This window comes from Geotrypetes seraphini, chromosome 3 (assembly GCF_902459505.1).
Source record: "Geotrypetes seraphini chromosome 3, aGeoSer1.1, whole genome shotgun sequence".
Taxonomy (NCBI): Eukaryota; Metazoa; Chordata; class Amphibia; order Gymnophiona; family Dermophiidae; genus Geotrypetes; species Geotrypetes seraphini.
In genome coordinates this window covers 144,497,885-144,515,517 of record NC_047086.1, presented here as the reverse complement: position 1 = coordinate 144,515,517, position 17,633 = coordinate 144,497,885, and the positions used below count along the sequence as shown (strand labels likewise).

The 17,633-nt window shown below is 43.8% G+C and overlaps 1 protein-coding gene across 4 annotated transcripts in view; it reads right to left on the bottom strand.

Annotated features, from left to right (window-relative positions):
* LOC117357694 (balbiani ring protein 3-like) overlaps positions 1-17,633 on the bottom strand; it is a 67,115-nt gene that overhangs the window by 7,023 nt on the left and 42,459 nt on the right. For all 4 annotated transcript variants that reach the window (XM_033938649.1, XM_033938645.1, XM_033938646.1 and 1 more), the window contains exons 7-8: positions 9,507-9,659; positions 2,397-2,530 (exon numbers count right to left, since the gene is read on the bottom strand). In XM_033938649.1, the coding sequence (XP_033794540.1) occupies positions 2,397-2,530; positions 9,507-9,659 (287 nt within the window). The remainder of the gene's footprint in view (positions 1-2,396; positions 2,531-9,506; positions 9,660-17,633) is intronic.

Genomic DNA, 17,633 nt, shown 5'->3' with positions numbered 1-17,633 from the left:
TACAGCGGCATGATAACCTTCTCCGATTTATTCGTGATCCCCTTCTTTATCATTCCTAGCATTTTGTTCGCCCTTTTCGCTGTCGCCACACATTGTGTGGACAGCTTCATTGACTTGTCGATCAGAACTCCCAAGTCCCTTTCCTGGGATTCTCTCCAAGTATCACCCTGGACATCCTGTATTTGTGCATGAGATTTTTGTTACCAACATGCATCACTTTAGACATATCCATGTTGAACCTCATCTGCCATGTCGATACTCATTCATCGAGCCTGATTATGTCACGTTGCAGATCTTGGCAATCCCCCTGCGGCTTCACTACTCTGAATAACTTCATATTGCTCTTCATACCTATGTCCAGATCGTTTATAAAGATATTGAAGAGTATGGGTCCTAGCACCGAGCCGTGCGGCAACCCACTGGTGATGCTCTTCCGGTCCGAGTATTGTCCATTTACTCCCACTCTCTGTTTCCTATGCTCCAGGCAGTTTTTAATCCACATGAATATTTCAACCTCGATTCCATGGCTCGTAATTTTCCAAAGTAGTCGTTCATGCAGAACCTTGTTGAATGCCTTCTGAAAGTCCAGATATACAATGTTGACCGGGTAGCCCTTGTCTTTCTGCCTGTTTACTCCCTCGAAAAAGTGCAGCAAGTTTAATAATAATAATAATAATAACTTTATTCTTATATACCGCCATACCCAGCGAGTTCTAGGCAGTTTACATCAATTAGCAAATGACCTGCATTGACAAGCAGATTTACAACAAATTACAAGCAGATTTACAATAAATTACAAGCAGATTTACGATAAATTACAACAATTTACAACAGTCAGCAATGAAATTACAGCAATTTACAACAGTCTGCAATGAAGGGAAGATTTACAACAATTTAACAGAAATTGCAGCTTTGATCGAACTAGATAAGGGAAGTAGAGAGTGGGAAAAAGGGAGGGTCTGGTGAAGGAGGAAGGGGCAGGGGTGGGGCAGGTGTTATGTGGGGTGAAGGGATTATTAAGGGTCGTGTTTGCTGAATAGGTAAGTTTTTAGTAGTTTTCTGAAGGCAAGGTAAGTGGGGGCCTCGAGTATCATCTGGGCGAGCCATGGGTTCGACTTGGCTGCTTGGAAGGCGAAAGTTCTATCGAGGAATCTTTTGAGAGGACAGTGTTTTGGCGAAGATCTGCCTTTGCTGAAACCGTGCTGGCTAATCCTCATCAGACCATGTACTTCAAGGTGATCAATGATGCGGTTCTTTATCAGGACCTCTACCATCTTTCCCGATACTGAGGTCAGACTCACCGGTCTATAGTTTCCAGAGTCTCCCCTCAAACCTTTACGGCGTAACATTTGCCACCTTCCAGTCCTCCGGAATCTTTCCCGTTTTGATCAACAGATTGGCTATTAGTTGAAGTGCATCCTGTGAGGGACATTAAGCAACCTGGGCCAGTCAGAGCCTTGGGCCCCTCCCCTCCCCAGCGCATCCCAGGATGCACTGGGGATGGGAAGTCCTGCCATTTTGAAGAGACAGGCCTACTAGCCGGAGAGAGTGGGCATCCCTTCAACTGGCCTTCGTAAACAAGGTAAGGGGGTGGGGATGGGGTCAGGAGCATAATGGCAACAGCTGGAGAGAGTGGGCATCCTTCCCACTGCTGGGGGGTGTGGGGGTTTGCTTAATGGCAGTGACATGAGGGAGTGGGCATTACTCCCGCTGCTTGGGTGGGGGGGGTTGTTGATTGTTTAACAGCAGCGGTAGGAGGTAGTGGGCATCCCTCCCACTGCCAGGGAGGTTGCATGATGGCAGCAAATTTTTCAGGCAGGTCTGACCTGTCGCGCCTTACTTTCCTGTCAATGCCTGAGCCACTCAGCACTCAGCCACTGAAAGAAAGTAAGGCTAGGAAGGCTTAGACCTGCCGGAAAGTTTTGCTCGCATATGTAGGACAGCGAGTATAGGGAATTACTCAGCGATAATAGAGAATCACCCAGTGTGCTCATTTAAATTTAATCACTTCATTATAATATATTTGCATGGCAGTCGGAGACTGCTAGGAAGCTCGAAAAAGACTACATTGAGCCATTTTGATAATCCGTGGCTAAAATACATGAATGCTAAACTGGCTGGAACCGGTTTAGTGACCATGTTAAAGTTTTGAGAATCTTCCCCTTAGAGTACCTGATAAATTACTTGGTTGTAAACCACACAGATGCCAAATAGTGGCTTTATTGCAGTATATCAAGAATTGTAAATAATAATAAACAGCCTTACAGTTTTCACAGCCTACTTCAGAAAAGCAAGCCTAGTTTAGATAATATTATACCATGCACTGTACATTTAGGAATGCAACAGAACTAATGTGTGCACTATTACACATCGTTATGAGTAGAAAGACCCAGTACCTTGCAGGCACGTCCTGCAGTCCCCATGCAGCACTTATCATTTCCAGGACAGTCTCTGTCACTGTTGCATGTATCTTGACAATTGTTTTTCATCTTGGTCCCTGTTGTAGCTTTTGGGCAACGTCCCGGTTTTTCTAGAAGAAAGCAAATATCTCTGTGTATATAAGTTCCCCAAGAGTTATTTTGTATATAATGCATACTGCAACCAAAACAATCCAAATGAAAGAAATATGCTACTGGCTATTCCAAGATTATATAGTTGTGAAAATTCAGTCCTAATCTCAAATTACACTATTGGAGGAATTCTGCAGAGCGGCACCTAGAGGTAGGAGACACTTAGGCACATCAAAGGCACCATCAAAGGCCCTAGGCTAGAGAATGACACGGTGGCGGTTACCCGCGGCTAGCCGCGGGTAACCCGCCGAAACGGGGAAGAAAAAATAGTGGCCTCTGCGGGACGGGAACAAGGCCATTCACCGCCCCATGGAGTGGTGAATGGACTTGTCCCCGCAGTGAGGCAATCAAGATCATGCGGTCCCCGCCATCTCCCTCCCTACACCTTACCTTAGCACTGTTCCTCAACTGCTGGTTGAATTTCTGCCGGTCTGCGCAAAAAAAAAAAAAAAGGCCTCTCTTTTTCCCCTGCTCTCAGTCTAAAGCCAACAGGAAGTCTTTACGACATCAATTCTGACGTCGGAGAGGACATTCTGGGCCAGCCAATCGCTGCCTGGCTGGCCCAGAATGTCCTCTCCGACTTCAGAATTGAGTCGGAAAGAAGATTTCCGGCTTTAGCAGCTGCAGCATGGCGGTAAGAGAAGGAGAAGAGGAAGAGGGAAGCTTTTTTTTTTTTTTTTTAGCAGCAGGGAGGCAGCAGGCTGGCTTTGGCTAGGGAGGGAGAAAGGTAGACAGGCAGGCAGGCTTTGGGGTTGGGGGGTGGGACAAAAATTCTTGGTATGGTGGATGGGAATCATGGTTTAAAAGCTTTACCGGGTAGTCCTGCTCTAAAGGTGGGTCTAAAACCAGAATATCTACTGCATTATTGTATTTGGCCAGGCAGGCTCATCCTAGCACGCTGCACATGCTGAGAATTTGCAGACCGAGGCCAGAGGGGAGGCAGTGAGAGGGACATAGGAAGGAGGCATTAGGGGCACTAAAGACATGGGAAGAAGGCACTAGGGGCACTAAAGACAGGAAGGGGCACTAAGGACATTGGGAGGAGGCACTGGGGCACTAAAGACATGGGAAGGAGGCACCGGGGGCACTAAGGACATAGGAAGGAAAGAGGGAGGGAATAGAAAGGGACAATTCTTGGGCCTGAGTGCAGAAAGAAAGAAAGGATACACAGACAGAAGGAAACGCAACCAGAGACTCATGAAATCAATCACCAGACAGCAAAGCTAGGAAAAATTATTTTATTTTCAACTTAGTGATCAAAATGTGTCAGTTTTGAGAATTTATATCTGCTGTCTATATTTTGCACTATATTTGTCTATTTTTCTATAGTTACTGAGGTGACTGAGTTTGCGGAGATGGAGCGGAAACAGGATTTTAAAATTTTAGTCCTAGTAGTTTGCCGATCTACAAAATAATTATTTTATTTCTGCCGGTCCATGGGTGTAAAAAGGTTGAAAAACACTGATGTAGAGTATGCCGGCTTTCTTTTTCGCCCAGCCGCACGTGTGGCTGCTCTAGTTGTTCAATCTTCTCCTCTCTTGCAACTTCCAGTTTCCGGTTGCGTCAGAGGAGAATATTGAAGAAATGAGCAGCCGCACATGCGGCTGGGCGAAAAAGAAAGCCGGCATATTCTACATCTAAGGTGAGGTGGAGGGAGGGAGATGGTGGAACGCTGCAATCGGTCGGGTGTCTGCTGTTTTTGTATCACTGCCTGCCTGCGCTCACATTCCAGATCCTCCTGCATTTTTAGTGTGCACAATTGACCTGATTTGAGCTATAGGTGAACATGGGGGAACATTGCAAGGGAGGACAAGTCAATTGATTTATTTTATGTTCTGTTTTTACTACAGGGCAGAGGCACTGAAACAGATTCTCAGTGCAGTAGTAGTAGTGGCAGGACTCTCTTCTGTCTTCATGGTGTTTCGCAGTACTGAAGCTTATATGGATGCTGCGGGGACGGTGACGGGGCGGTGAATGGGATGGCAGTGGCGGTGGCGGTGACGGGGCGGTGAAAGGGATGGTGGGACGGGGCGGTGAAGGGAACGGTGGTGACGGGGCGTTGCAGAGGATGGTGGGCCGGAGACGGTGCAGTGATGGGGACAGATTTTTTTCCCCGTGTCATTCTCTACCCTAGGCATTATTCTAGAAGGAAAAGACAACATTTATCAGATAGCTGGTATGATACTGATTTAATGGTTTTAAAGTGAGAATTACATAAATTGGAAAGAATATGGTGTTAATCAGGTAAAGATGAGGACAGACTTATTTGGCGACTTAAGGTTAAAGAATATAAAAGAAAAGCATTGCAAACATTACTTTCAAAAAATTAATTCTCCTACTATAAATAGTAAAGAACTTTTCAGAATAGTCAATTCTTTGTTTGATATTGATTTATATAAACGTTCTAATACAGATTTTCCACCTTCTTCTACAAATTTAACCGACTATTTTGCTCCAAAAATTCATAATTTGAGATCGTCTCTTGTAGGTTCAAACTCAGATTTACCAATCGCTCTAATTCCTTTAGGAAAAGAAAGTTCAGTTGTTGATATGATCTGGAATCATTTTGAAAATCCAGACTGGAACCAATTCCTCAAGCTGTATTCAAAATATGTAAAATCCCAATTGTCTATTCGATAACTGTCCACCGACTATTATGATATCAGCCCCTATCTCCTTCAAGGCTGAACTCTTTAATTGGGTTTCTTTATGCACGCGTACTGGCACATATCAGAGTGGCACAGCAGCAACGACCAACAAATTGGAATCACTATGGGTTAAAATACCGGGAAGGAAAGGGCCTGAGATAAAGATGGGCCTGTACTATCGTCCACCTGGGCAAACCGAAGCAAACGATGAAGAAATGAAAGCTGAGATGAAGTGAGAATGCAAAAGCGGTAACACGATTGTTATGGGAGACTTCAACTATCCCAGGATAGACTGGAGTCTTGGAAACTCACAAACCGCTACGGAGACCAGATTCCTGGAGGCTATACGGACTGCTTCATGGAGCAGCTTGTCAGAGAACCGATGAGAAGGAATGCCACTCTGGATCTAATAATTAATGGACTAAGAGGACCTGCAAAGGAAGTGGAAGTAGTGGAACCATTGGGAAACAGCGATCACAATATGATCAAGTTCAAAGTTGAAGTAGGAATATTGAAGGGAAAGAGAACCACAGCGACAACTTTTAACTTCAAGAAAGGAAACTATGAAGCGATGAGAGTAATGGTAAGGAAGAAACTTAGGAACAGCTCAAAGAAATCACAGACTGTAGAGCAAGCCTGGTCTTTATTCAAGGACACGGTGAGCGAGGCGCAAAATCTGTATATCCCCAAATTTAGAAAAGGGTGCAAAAAGAGCCGAACAAAAGACCTGGCGTGGATAACTAAAGAAGTGAAGAAAGCGATAAGAGATAACAAGAATTCATTCCGGAATGGAAAAAGGACAAAACTGAGGAGAACTGGAAAGAGCACAGGAAGCATCAAAAAGAATGTCACCTCGTGGTTAGAAGAGCAAAGGAGAATATGAAGAGAGCCTAGCCAGGGAAGCACAAAATTTCAAACCGTTCTTCAGAATGTTAAAGGGAAGCAGATGGCAAGGGAGGAGGTGGGACCACTGGATGACGGAGATAGGAAAGGAGTGGTGAAGGAGGAAAAAGAAGTGGCAGATAGACTAAACATGTACTTTTTGTCAGTATTTACAAAAGAGGACACATCCAACGTGCCGGAACCTGAAAAAATCTTCAAAGGAGATCAAGCAGAAAAATTAACATCCATGGAGGTAAGCCTTGAAGACGTACACAAGCAGATAGATAGATTAAAAACTGAAAAAAATCTCCGGGCCAGGACAGAATCCACCCTACGGTATTGAAAGAACGAAAGGAGGAAATAGCGGAACTACTACAGCAGGTTTGTAATCTATCCCTGAAAACAGGCGTGATCCCAGAGTATTGGAAGATAGCTAATGTTACGCCCATCTTTAAAAAGGATCGAGAGGTGACCCGGGGAACTACAGACTGGTAAGTTTGACTTCAGTTCCAGGAAAAATAGTGGAAGCGCTGATAAAAGACAGCATCAATGAGCATCTAGAAAGGAATAAACTTATGAAAACAAGCCAACATGGCTTCTGCAAGGGAAGATCGTGCCTAACGAACTTATTGCACTTCTTTGAAGGAATTAAACAGATGGACAAAGGGGACCCCATAGACATCGTATACTTAGATTTCCAAAAAGCCTTTGACAAGGTACCCCATGAACGCCTGCTATGGAAACTGAAGAACCATGAGGTGGAAGGAGACGTACATAGATGGATCAAAAATTGGTTGGCGAGTAGAAAGCAAAGGGTAGGAGTTAAGGGCCACTGCTCGGACTGGAGGAAGGTCACGAGTGGTGTTCCGCAGGGGTCGGTACTCGGACCGCTGCTGCTCAATGTATTTATAAATGATCTAGAAACAGGGACGAAGTGCGAAGTAATAAAATTCACAGATGACACCAAACTATTTAGTGGAGTTAGGACTAAAGAGGACTGCGAAGATTTACAAAGGGACCTGAACAAACTAGGAGAGTGGACGACGAGATGGTAGATGAAGTTTAATGTAGAGAAATGTAAAGTCTTGCATGTAGGAAACAGAAATCCGAAGTACAGCTATATGATGGGAGGGCTGTTAATGGGTGAGAGTACCCAAGAAAAGGACTTGGGGGTAATAGTGGACAAGACAATGAAGCCATCGGCACAGTGCGCAGCGGGCGCTAAGAAAGCGAATAAAATGCTAGGTACTATCAAGAAAGGTATTACAACTAGAACGAAAGAAGTTTTCCTGCCGTTGGATCGGGCGATGGTGTGCTCACATCTGGAGTACTGTGTCCAATATTGGTCGCTGTACCTTAAGAAAGATATGGCAATACTCGAGAGGGTTCAGAAAAGAGTGACACGATTGATAAAAGGTATTCTGAAAGATTGGAGAAACTGGGGCTCTTTTCTCTGGAGAAGCGGAGACTTAGAGGGGACATAATAGAGACTTACAAGATCATGAAGGGCATAGAGAAAGTGGAGAGGGACAGATTCTTCAAACTTTCGAAAACTACAAGAAAAAGAGCCCATTCGGAAAAATTAAGAGGGGACAGATTCAGAACCAGTGCTAGGAAGTTCTTCTTCACCCAAAGGGTGGTGGACACCTGGAATGCGCTTCCAGAAGGTGTGATAGGACAGAGTACGGTACTGGGGGGTCAAGAAGGGATTAGACAATTTCCTGAAGGAAAAGAGGATAGAAGGGTATAGATAGAGGATTATTATATAGGTCCTGGACCTCATGGGCTGCCGTGTGAGCGGACTGCTGGGCATGATGGACCTCTGCTCTGACCCAGCAGAGGCACTGCTTATGTTCTTATATCTTTGTGACTCCTATTATTAAAAATTCTAAGGAGTCTGTTTCCTTGACTGCCAACTACAGACCTATTGCCAACATACCATTTTTTCTTAAACTAATGGAAGGACTGGTTAACATCGATCTCATGAAATACTTAGAGAAGTTCAATATCCTACTCGACTCTCAGTCTGGTTTTCATACAAATCATAGTACCAAAACAATTTTAGCTTTCATAACTGATCATCTTTTCCATTTGTTTTCCCAGGCAAAAAGCATATTGGTACTGCAGTTTGACCTTAGCAGTGCCTTTGACCTTGTTGATCATAACATTTTGCTTAGATGCCTTGATTCCATTGGCATTTCTGGACATACGGTTTCCTAAAGAACCGTGTGTACCAGGTTTACAGTGAAGGAACTTTCTCCCAGGCTTGGTGAAATCCCTGTGGGGTTCCATAGGGCTCCCCACTCTCCCCCTCACTTTTCAATGGCTATATGGCATCATTAGGAAATATGTTATCCAATTTAAAATTTAAATCATATATATATGCGGATGACATTACAATTATTCCCATAACCTCACTGACTTAAGAGACAGAACAATTCATCTCATCTGTCCTCACTAAGGTAGAACAATGGACTATGCAATTTAAATTAAAATTGAATTCGGATAAAACTCAGTTCTTTTTGGCAAGTCCTAATAACAAGATCACAAATACCTCTTTGAGATTAAATGAGTCAGACCACCCAATTAATTCTACCATCAAAATCCTAGGTGTAATCTTGGACCGAAGCTTGACTTTTGAAGATCACACTAACGCTCAGGTTAAAAAATGTTTTTTTCATTTTATGGAAACTTCGTACCATTAAACACTATTTTGATTTCTGTTCTTTTCGACTGCTAGTTCAATCTTTGATCTTAAGTGTGCAAACTTGTCTCCTCTGTCAGTCCAACAAATTTTCTAAAGGGTCATACATTAATCTCTCATTAACCCCTACAAGGATTGTACTATTTTCCCTTGTCCAACTTGACACAGGTTCTGTGTTTCACTGCTGAGCTTGCACAGCGGTTGTTTATTTGCACAGTTTCTTGTTTACATATAAATGGGACTGCCATTTGCCGTTTAAAGACTTTTTGTCCATTTCGAGAAAGATTCTCAAAATAATAGCATAATAATATTCAAATTATATGCAGGCTATTTGTGCAGAGAATCTCTGGTAATCACTAAGCATAGCTCCTTCCTTCTGTCAAAGCTGCTCTTCCTGCCCCGATCAACTGAGCCACAGGTCTCCCCAAGTCCTGACAGCTCAGCTGATTAACTGGCGGGGAGAACAGCAGAAATAAGAGACCCCCCCCTCCCGCCAACCCCCCACCTCGCCTGCTGCTGCTGGGCCCCTGAAGAAGAATACATATAGGGGGAGGTGAGATAACAAAATAAAGTTAATTGACATCTGCTGACTAAATAGATCATTATAGTGGATTATATTACTGTGATTAGTACTTGATATAATGAGGGCAGATGTGAGCTGACTTGGTAGGCTTTCTAGCAGCCGTCCATCCTTATCATTACCTGCCAAAGAAGTCACACACTGTTTCTGGTACCCAGAGAAACAGCATTTCTGATTTTTGTCACAATTCCAGTCGTGTGTGCAGGAAACTGCAGATGAGTTGTACGTACAGAGTTGTTTTGTCCCCTGATGTGGTGGGCAAACTCCGTCATGCTCTGTAAAAGAGAAAATAACACAATGAAGACACCAAGCTACCTGATGAGAAATATCAGTGCTATAATTATACAGGATAAAAATATGACAGATGGTGCTTGCACACAGGGATGTAGCCATGGGGGCCTGCCGTCTCCCCCCAGTCTCAAACTCGTGGCCCAGGGGCCACATGCGGCCCGCAGTCTGTATTAGTGCTGCCCGCTCTTTGCAGCATCCTCTGGCTTCCCCCCTGGCCTCCCGCTCTTACCTTCAGCTAATTACCGCAGCCTGCAGAGTATTGCCGGTGCTGTAGCATTCCTTGCAGGCTGCCGTCGTCCTCAGCAGCGCATTCCGTCTGCGGCGATCATGCCCCTGATGTCAGAGGAGAGGTGGGACCGCAATAGAGGGAACGTGATGCGGAGGCCAATGGCAGCCTGCAAGGAACCGGCGATTCTCTCTGCAGGCTGCGGTAATTAGCAGAAATTATTCCTATTGAAAATGTGATAAAGGATGGGTGGTTGGGGGGGGTTTATGTATCACAGAGTTTTATATGGTAGAGATTAATGTGCTATTGTGGAATAACTTGTATAATATATTAGTTTGTGCACTTGCTGTTCAATTTGAAAATGAATAAAGAATTTAAAAAAAAAAAAAAAAGACCGGGAGGCTAGGGGGAGCTGGAGGATGCTGCAAAGAAGGGTGGAACATGCAGGCCTTTGGTGGGGAGGGGGGAAGATTTATAAATTCTCATGCAAAATTGTCATTTCTTTAATAGGACATTAACTATTTTTTCTATGGCCCTCCAAGTACCTACAAATCCATAATGTGGCCCTGCAAAGGGTTTCAGTTTGAGACCGCTGGTATAGTCCCTAGTTGGTGAAGATCCTCAAGATCTTCTATCAGAGACACTCTTCCATCCACAGCATGCACGTTCCCTGGGCACCTCCCTTCCCCCTAGTGCACGCTCAGGCAGTGAAACCGAGCATGCACAGAGAGGCTCTTCCCCTGCACATGCTCAGTTTTTTTTGGAAACTGAGCAATTACTGGTAGGGGGAGCTCCACCCAGGGAGCATGCAAGCTGTAGGTGGGAGAGTAGTCCTGCTGATGGAGCTTGGGGGACCCCCAACAGCTCAAGTATGTGAGAGTCACCGGGGCAGCAGCAGAGGAGGGCAAAATGTTGTGCCCCTCTCTCCCACTTTGGTGCTCAGGTCTCCACAAGACCTGACATCTGGCTACGTGTCTGCTTGCAGATGAATAAAGGTCAAATATAATTCAAACTCATATTAAAAGATATTCCTTAACATGCTTTGCCTAAAACTTTATCCTTCAGAAGTCATAACCTCTTTAGTTCAAGAGCAAAATGTAAAAGGGCAACAGACAAGTACAACAGAGATAGATGCTCAGAGATCACAGACCCATCTAACTCCATGCACTTATACAATATCACAATATTACTTGACCATTGCACAATGAAACATTAATGCTCTAAACAGATATTTAGTTTCATTATAAGAAGTTATCTACATAGGAAAACTGCATCAACTTTTGCATACTTGATTGACTGATTAACTTAATTTGAACAACTGCATACCAGCAGGGTACATTACAGTAAATGATTAAAGTAAACAATAAAAATTTTAAAAATATAATAATTAAAGAACACCTCACTTCCCAATTCGGGGATTCAAGGGCAAATTGGATGCACACCTTCTTGCGAATCACATTGAGGGATACAGGTAAACAAGGGATTCATCAGGGAACACCTAGCTTAGCCTCCGCGTGTGCGGGTCACCGGTCTAGATGGACCTAAGGTCTGATCCGGTGAAGGCATTTCTTATGTTCTTAATCAAAGACATTGTTCAAAAAAATCAAGCTTTCAGCCTCATACAAAACTGGAGATAATTTACCCCACCCCACCCTTTTTATGAACCCGCATAAGGTGTTTTTTAGTGCTGGCCGTGGCAGTAACAGCTCCAACGCTCATAGGAATTCTATGAGCATTGGACCTGCTACCATCATGGCAGGTTCTTAAAAAAAGCCTTACATGGCTTTGTAACAGGGTGTTAGTTCTTCCTGCACCTCCCTACAGGAGCACATTCCACAAGCAAGGGGCCCAGCTTGGCTTTGCATCAAGAAGGTTACTTGCTTTCTCTCTTTTCTATTGGAAGAACTATTGTTCCATTGTTAATGCTCCCAACACTTGTTCTTTGGTTGTTACAACTCTAATCATGTAAGGTAACGATCAGAAAAAAGAATGAGATAGCTTATGGGGTAGTAGAAGATGGTAAAAGACTGACACGCAATCCACTAAAAATAATGGTGTCCCACGAATAAACATGTATGTAAGACGATTCCAGTGAATGATCATCAATCTCCTGTGATTCTGCTTAGTACAGAAACTTCATTAAGAACCCACCTCTGTTGCCAGGGGTTTTCCTAAGTTGGAGCATGCCAGAGAGCAATCTGGAGGCTGTTAGGGCTGGATTTTATAACGGGCACCTAAACTGATAGGCGCCTATACAATAACACGTCAGTCACTCGTAGGCACCCATTACAGAATCGCACTTAGTGGCACCTAGCTTAAAATTTAGGCACTTGTAATGTAAGCCAAGATTTTAAGAGCCTCTATTAGAGGAGCCTAAGCTCTTTAGAGAATCGTGCTTATTGGTGCTAATCACTGTAGCAAAGTGGTGTTTAGAGCATTAATGGTTCATCGGTGTAGCGCCCCACCCTTGCCCTCTTCTCTGCCCCCACCCCCTTCTACTCCTTCCCTAGCCACTCCTGCCACACACGCGCTTCTTCCCTTCCCTCGTACCTCTGTAACGTTCCCAACATGAGCAACAAACCCCAACCTGCCGCTCACACCAACTTCGGCTCTTCCTCTGACATCACTTCCTGGGTGCGGGTCCAGGAAGTGAAGTCAGAGGAAGAGCCAATGCTGGTGTGAGCAACAGGTTGGGGTTGCTGCTTGCACCGGGAACATTAAAGAGGTACGTGGATAGGGGCACGCGCATGCACGGTAGTGAGGGGGGGGGCGGAGAGGAGGATGGGTGCTGATGCCCCCACCAAGGCAGCGCCTGGAGTGGACTGCTCTCCTCCCCTTATTATGTCATTGTCAGTACCATAGATGCAGAAGACATTCTATAAGAGGGACCTAAATGAAGTTAGATGCCTCTTATAGAATTTGCCTCTTATTGTGTGCCAGGGTGCCTTCTGCATCTGTGGTACTGACACTAGAGAAAAACAGTCATTCAGTTCCCAATACCTAAATCTATTTCATTACTATTTTCATTTCTTAGATCAATGTATCGCAAACTGTGTGCAGCGGAGGATTCCAGGTGTGCCCCGAGTTACCGGCGAAGAGGAGAGGCGCCGGCTGACTACTCGCAGGCTGTGCCTCTCATGCCTGCGTCTCTCCTCCTCGCCGGCGCCTCTGCTCCTTCTCCTCACCTCTCCTTCTGCAGTACCAACACCCCCCCCCCCCCCCGGGCAGTAATGGGAAGCTCAGGACTGTGGTTGGAGGATATCCGCACATGATGCACAGACATCGATGTGATGACATCATGCATTTGCATGATGTCATCGCATCAACATCTGCACATTTCTGGGTACCCTCCAGCAGTCCCAAGATTAGTGTGCCAGCAGCTTAAAGGTTTGTGACACACTGGCTTAGATGAATTCAATGATTTCTGAGGAGGCATATTCAAATGTCTCTCTAAAGGACATCTGGAGTTTGCTGCTGAAAACTAATTTGCTTCTTCAGGGCTTTGTGTCTCTTGCTTGGATTGAGGAATGTTTATATCATTTGGGCTTGGGTGCATCTGTGATACTGAAAGCTATGCTATTCGTAGGCTAACTACTGGCAGGGTCTTCCAAGGTGGAAAGATCTCAGCTGAGGTGCCAGACTAAGACCGACATAGGCGCAGTGGTTAAAGCTACAGCCTCTGCACCCTGGGGTTGTGGGTTCAAACCCAGGCTGCTCCCTGGGCAAGTCACTTAATCCCCCCATTGCCCCAGGTACATTAGTTAGATTGTGAGCCTACCAGGACAGACAGGGAAAAATGCTTGAGTACCTGAATAAATTCATGTAAACCGTTCTGAGCTCTCCTGGGAGAACAGTATAGAAAATTGAATAAATAAATCTGGGCAGCAGCAGTAAAGGATAGTGTTGACGGTGGAGGATTACATTTCTGTGACAATAGTAAAATTGGCGTTACTTGAGCAGAAGCAAAACCCATGGGTGACAGAAAGGGGGAGGCCACAGGGGCCATGGCCTCTCCAAAAAATTGACGGTCACAGGTTAGTGCCCACCCTCCCACCTGTTTCCCGACGTTGTACTTTAAATCTTCGGGGCAGCCACCGTGCAGCATCAACGAGCAGGCCTGCCCCGGAACCCTTCATTCTACTTCCGGGGGCTGACCTTCTCGTTGACGCTATGTGGTGGCTGCCCCGAAGATTTAAAGTACAACATCAGGAGCTGGTGACAGGCCTTGCTGTAGGATTCCGCTGGGGCTAGAGCGGAGCTCCTGGGTCCCCCCAAACCAAAAAGTGTTCCGCTGCCTAATCAAGCCATTTGTTTCACTGTAACTCAAGGAATACCATAGTTGCAATGAAACAAATTGCAATACAGCACTGGAAGAAGAGTATCTCAGGTCAGAAAGCCGAAGACTTGTCGGTTGTGAAGTGCTTGGAACAAAGCCCTCAGGGCATCAGACCGCTGCTGTACCTGTGCATGAAATGAGACTCAGAAGCTACTAAGGCATCTTGCATATTAGGCCATGGAACATACAAAACATGAAGTAAGGAAAATTGAACACAGTTAAGAATTAAAAGGATTTCAAACATCTTGATCTACTGGGGGTGTCAGTGAATTGAAATAGGCTGGCATCGGGAACTTTGATCACATGAAATAAACTACACTGGAAGTGAAAGACAAAGAAGTGGTATTATATTTATAATTAAGAAGATAATAGCAAGACCTCTAATGCAACACAACACAGTTGGCGAACATTGAATGCCCATTCTACAAAGAACACTCATCAATACTAGAGAATGACACGGGAACAAATTTTCCCCCAACCCACAGGAACTCATTTTCCCGTCCCTGCAAGTTCGTTTCCTGTCCCTGCCCCATTCCTGCAAGCTCTGTCCTCATCTGCACAAGCCTCAAACACTTTAAAACATAAGTAGCAACATTCTAGAGCTCAGGTTGTCATAATGCCTCATTCCACCAATGCCTAAGCTCTGTCCTCATCTGCACAAACCTCAAACACTTTAAAATCATAAGTGTTCGAGGCTTGTGCGGTTAAGGCAGAGCTTACAGGAATGGGGCAGGGACAGCGAAAAAAAACTCGCAGGGATGGGGGAATTGAGTTCCTGCAGGGATGGGGACAAATTTGTCCCCATGTCATTTTCTAATCAATATGACTTATTCAGGTAAATGCATCAACAATAAATGCAGAAGAGGACAAAGTTAATCAGTTATAAGAACAAGTACAAGTTGAAATCAATAGGACATGCAAACAAGATATACTGATAGTCATGGGCAATGAAATGCAAAAGTTGGGATCAAGGAAGGCAGCCAAGTGGTTGGAAAATATGTGTTCAGCAGCAGGAATGAAGCTGGATAATATGTGGTAAAAATTCTGCAAGACTAATGGTCTGTTCATTTAAGACACCACCTTCCAGCAACACCAGCAGAAACTGAGCACATGGACTTCTCCCAACAAAAGTCAAACTGACCACTTCTAGGGAAGTCAGCAATGACAAATCTCAATAGCAAGGCAAAACATGGAGCCAAATGTGGTACAGATCACCAGCTACTAGTATACAAACAGAAGTTAAAACTGAAAAGATCAAGCCTGTCGTGAATATAGCAATTAAACCTTTGTTTTTTCAAGTGTGAACACACTAATCGCTCCTAAAAAAAAATAGGCTATTACTAGATCAAGAAGATCTTTACTTACTCATATTAGAAATAGAGACTGTGGATCTCAATTGCCCGCAGCTATTTTACCTTTAGAACAAGTCTTGGCTAATAGCCTACAAGTGGGCTATCATCGGTCCAATCGTCTTTTTTTTCTCTCTCTCTTTTGTTTTTGTATGAAAACTTTTTGCTGTTATTCTTTCTTGTTGTTCTTTCTATTTTTCAGTTGCATCTCATAAATTTTGCATGTATATATATATTTGCTCTCTAACTTAAGATTTTATCTATGATACTTAGCTTGGGTCTGTGTCCTACCCAGCCGTCCAGAAACAATATGACGGAGGACCTAATCTAATCTAATCTAATCCTTAGGTTTGTATACCGCATCATCTCCACGTTCGTAGAGCTCTCTGTTTCGCTCTCACTTTACGAAAAGAGCTTCTTCAGGAAAGATCATTATGCAATTACTATTATTCCTTTGACATAACCTTAATGTATTCTAGTTTTTAGAGAAACCTCGGTGCGTTTTAGCAGTTGAGAGCATAATCTTGGAAATATACCATTGGAGTTTGGGGCACAGCAAGATGACATCCGAGTAAGATGCTGTGGGGAGAGCTCCTGTTCCAACTGATTTATTTCTTCTGATTTCCATTTACTTTGGATCCTTTCTGACGCCGAAAAAAAATAGGGATGCAGAGAAACCACCCTCCAGTTCACCCTGTGACCTCCTCACCGCATTAAACTGTGACTACCGCCTTCACAGTGCCTTCTGCTCAGGGCAAATCGCCCTAAGAGAAGAAAAGTCACTTACACAATTCAAATCAAAATTAAAAGCATTTTTAATATGAAATCAGCAACTATATATATATATATATATATATATATATATATATATATATATATTTTCTGTGTGTTCTTTTTCTTTTTTATAAGGGAACACTTTCCTTTTATCCTTTTGTTCTTCCCCTAATTGTTTCTTTTCAACATTGTTCTCCCCTCTTATCCTATTGTTCAAGTAAGTTTATTGTCAAATCTACTGTCCTATAAATGTATTGGTTATTGTAAAGTTACCCCTAATTTTAAGCTCTAAACTGCCTAGAAACTATGTATAGGCGATTTATCAAACTTACTGCAACATGGATAACAAGACTTTTATGAGCCCTTCAGGTCCTCATACATACCACCCCACCCCACCCCCCTATCACCACCACCACCTCCAGGCAGGAGGTTCAGAAGCTGGAGGGTGTCTCCAGGTCTTTTCCCTCTGCTTCCTAATCATTTCAGTCCTGATATGATGTATTAGCAGTAGGTATTTACTTTTGAGTCTTTCTTATTGATTCCAACTTGGGTTTTTCTATATGTTCTGCCCTCCGTTGCTGGACTGTAGATGGTTTATTTTATTTCTGTATTATAACAGTAGCATATTTGTTGTGAAATATTGCAGAATTTCTGCACAAAGTGTATTGTCTTTGACTGTATTATTTAAATGCACATTTAAAGACTGCCTGAGAAATCAATTTGTCTCACTGGATAAAATGACAGAGAACTAGATGAGTTATGGAAAGACATCAAGAAAGTTGTACTAGAAGAAAATAAAAGGATTTACAAAAGTAGAGTGACAGTATAATTACAATTATACTTCAGGGGGTCAGTAGACTTAAGAGGGTGGGTAAATGGTGTGGGCAGACTTGATGGGCTATAGCCCTTTTCTGCCGTCATCTTTCTATGTTTCTATGAAGCAAAAATGGTTAAAATTCTCAAAATTGCTTAGAAACCAGGAAATACTAAAGCCAGAAGAAGAAAGAGGCCGTCACAGAACTTAACCAGAATTTCCAATGGGCCACAAGACAAAGGGCGCCTTTTACTAAGGTACGCTAGGGCTTTAACGTACAGAATAGGGCGCGCTGCATTGCTGCATACACTAGACCTTAACGCCAGTATTGAGCTGGCGTTAGTTCTAGAAGCGTAGTGCGCAGTGTAGCGCACGGTAATTTCCTGAGTGCGCTAAAAACGCTAGCGCACCTTAGTAATGACAGTAAAAAAAAGTCACTCCTCCATAAGAGATACCAGT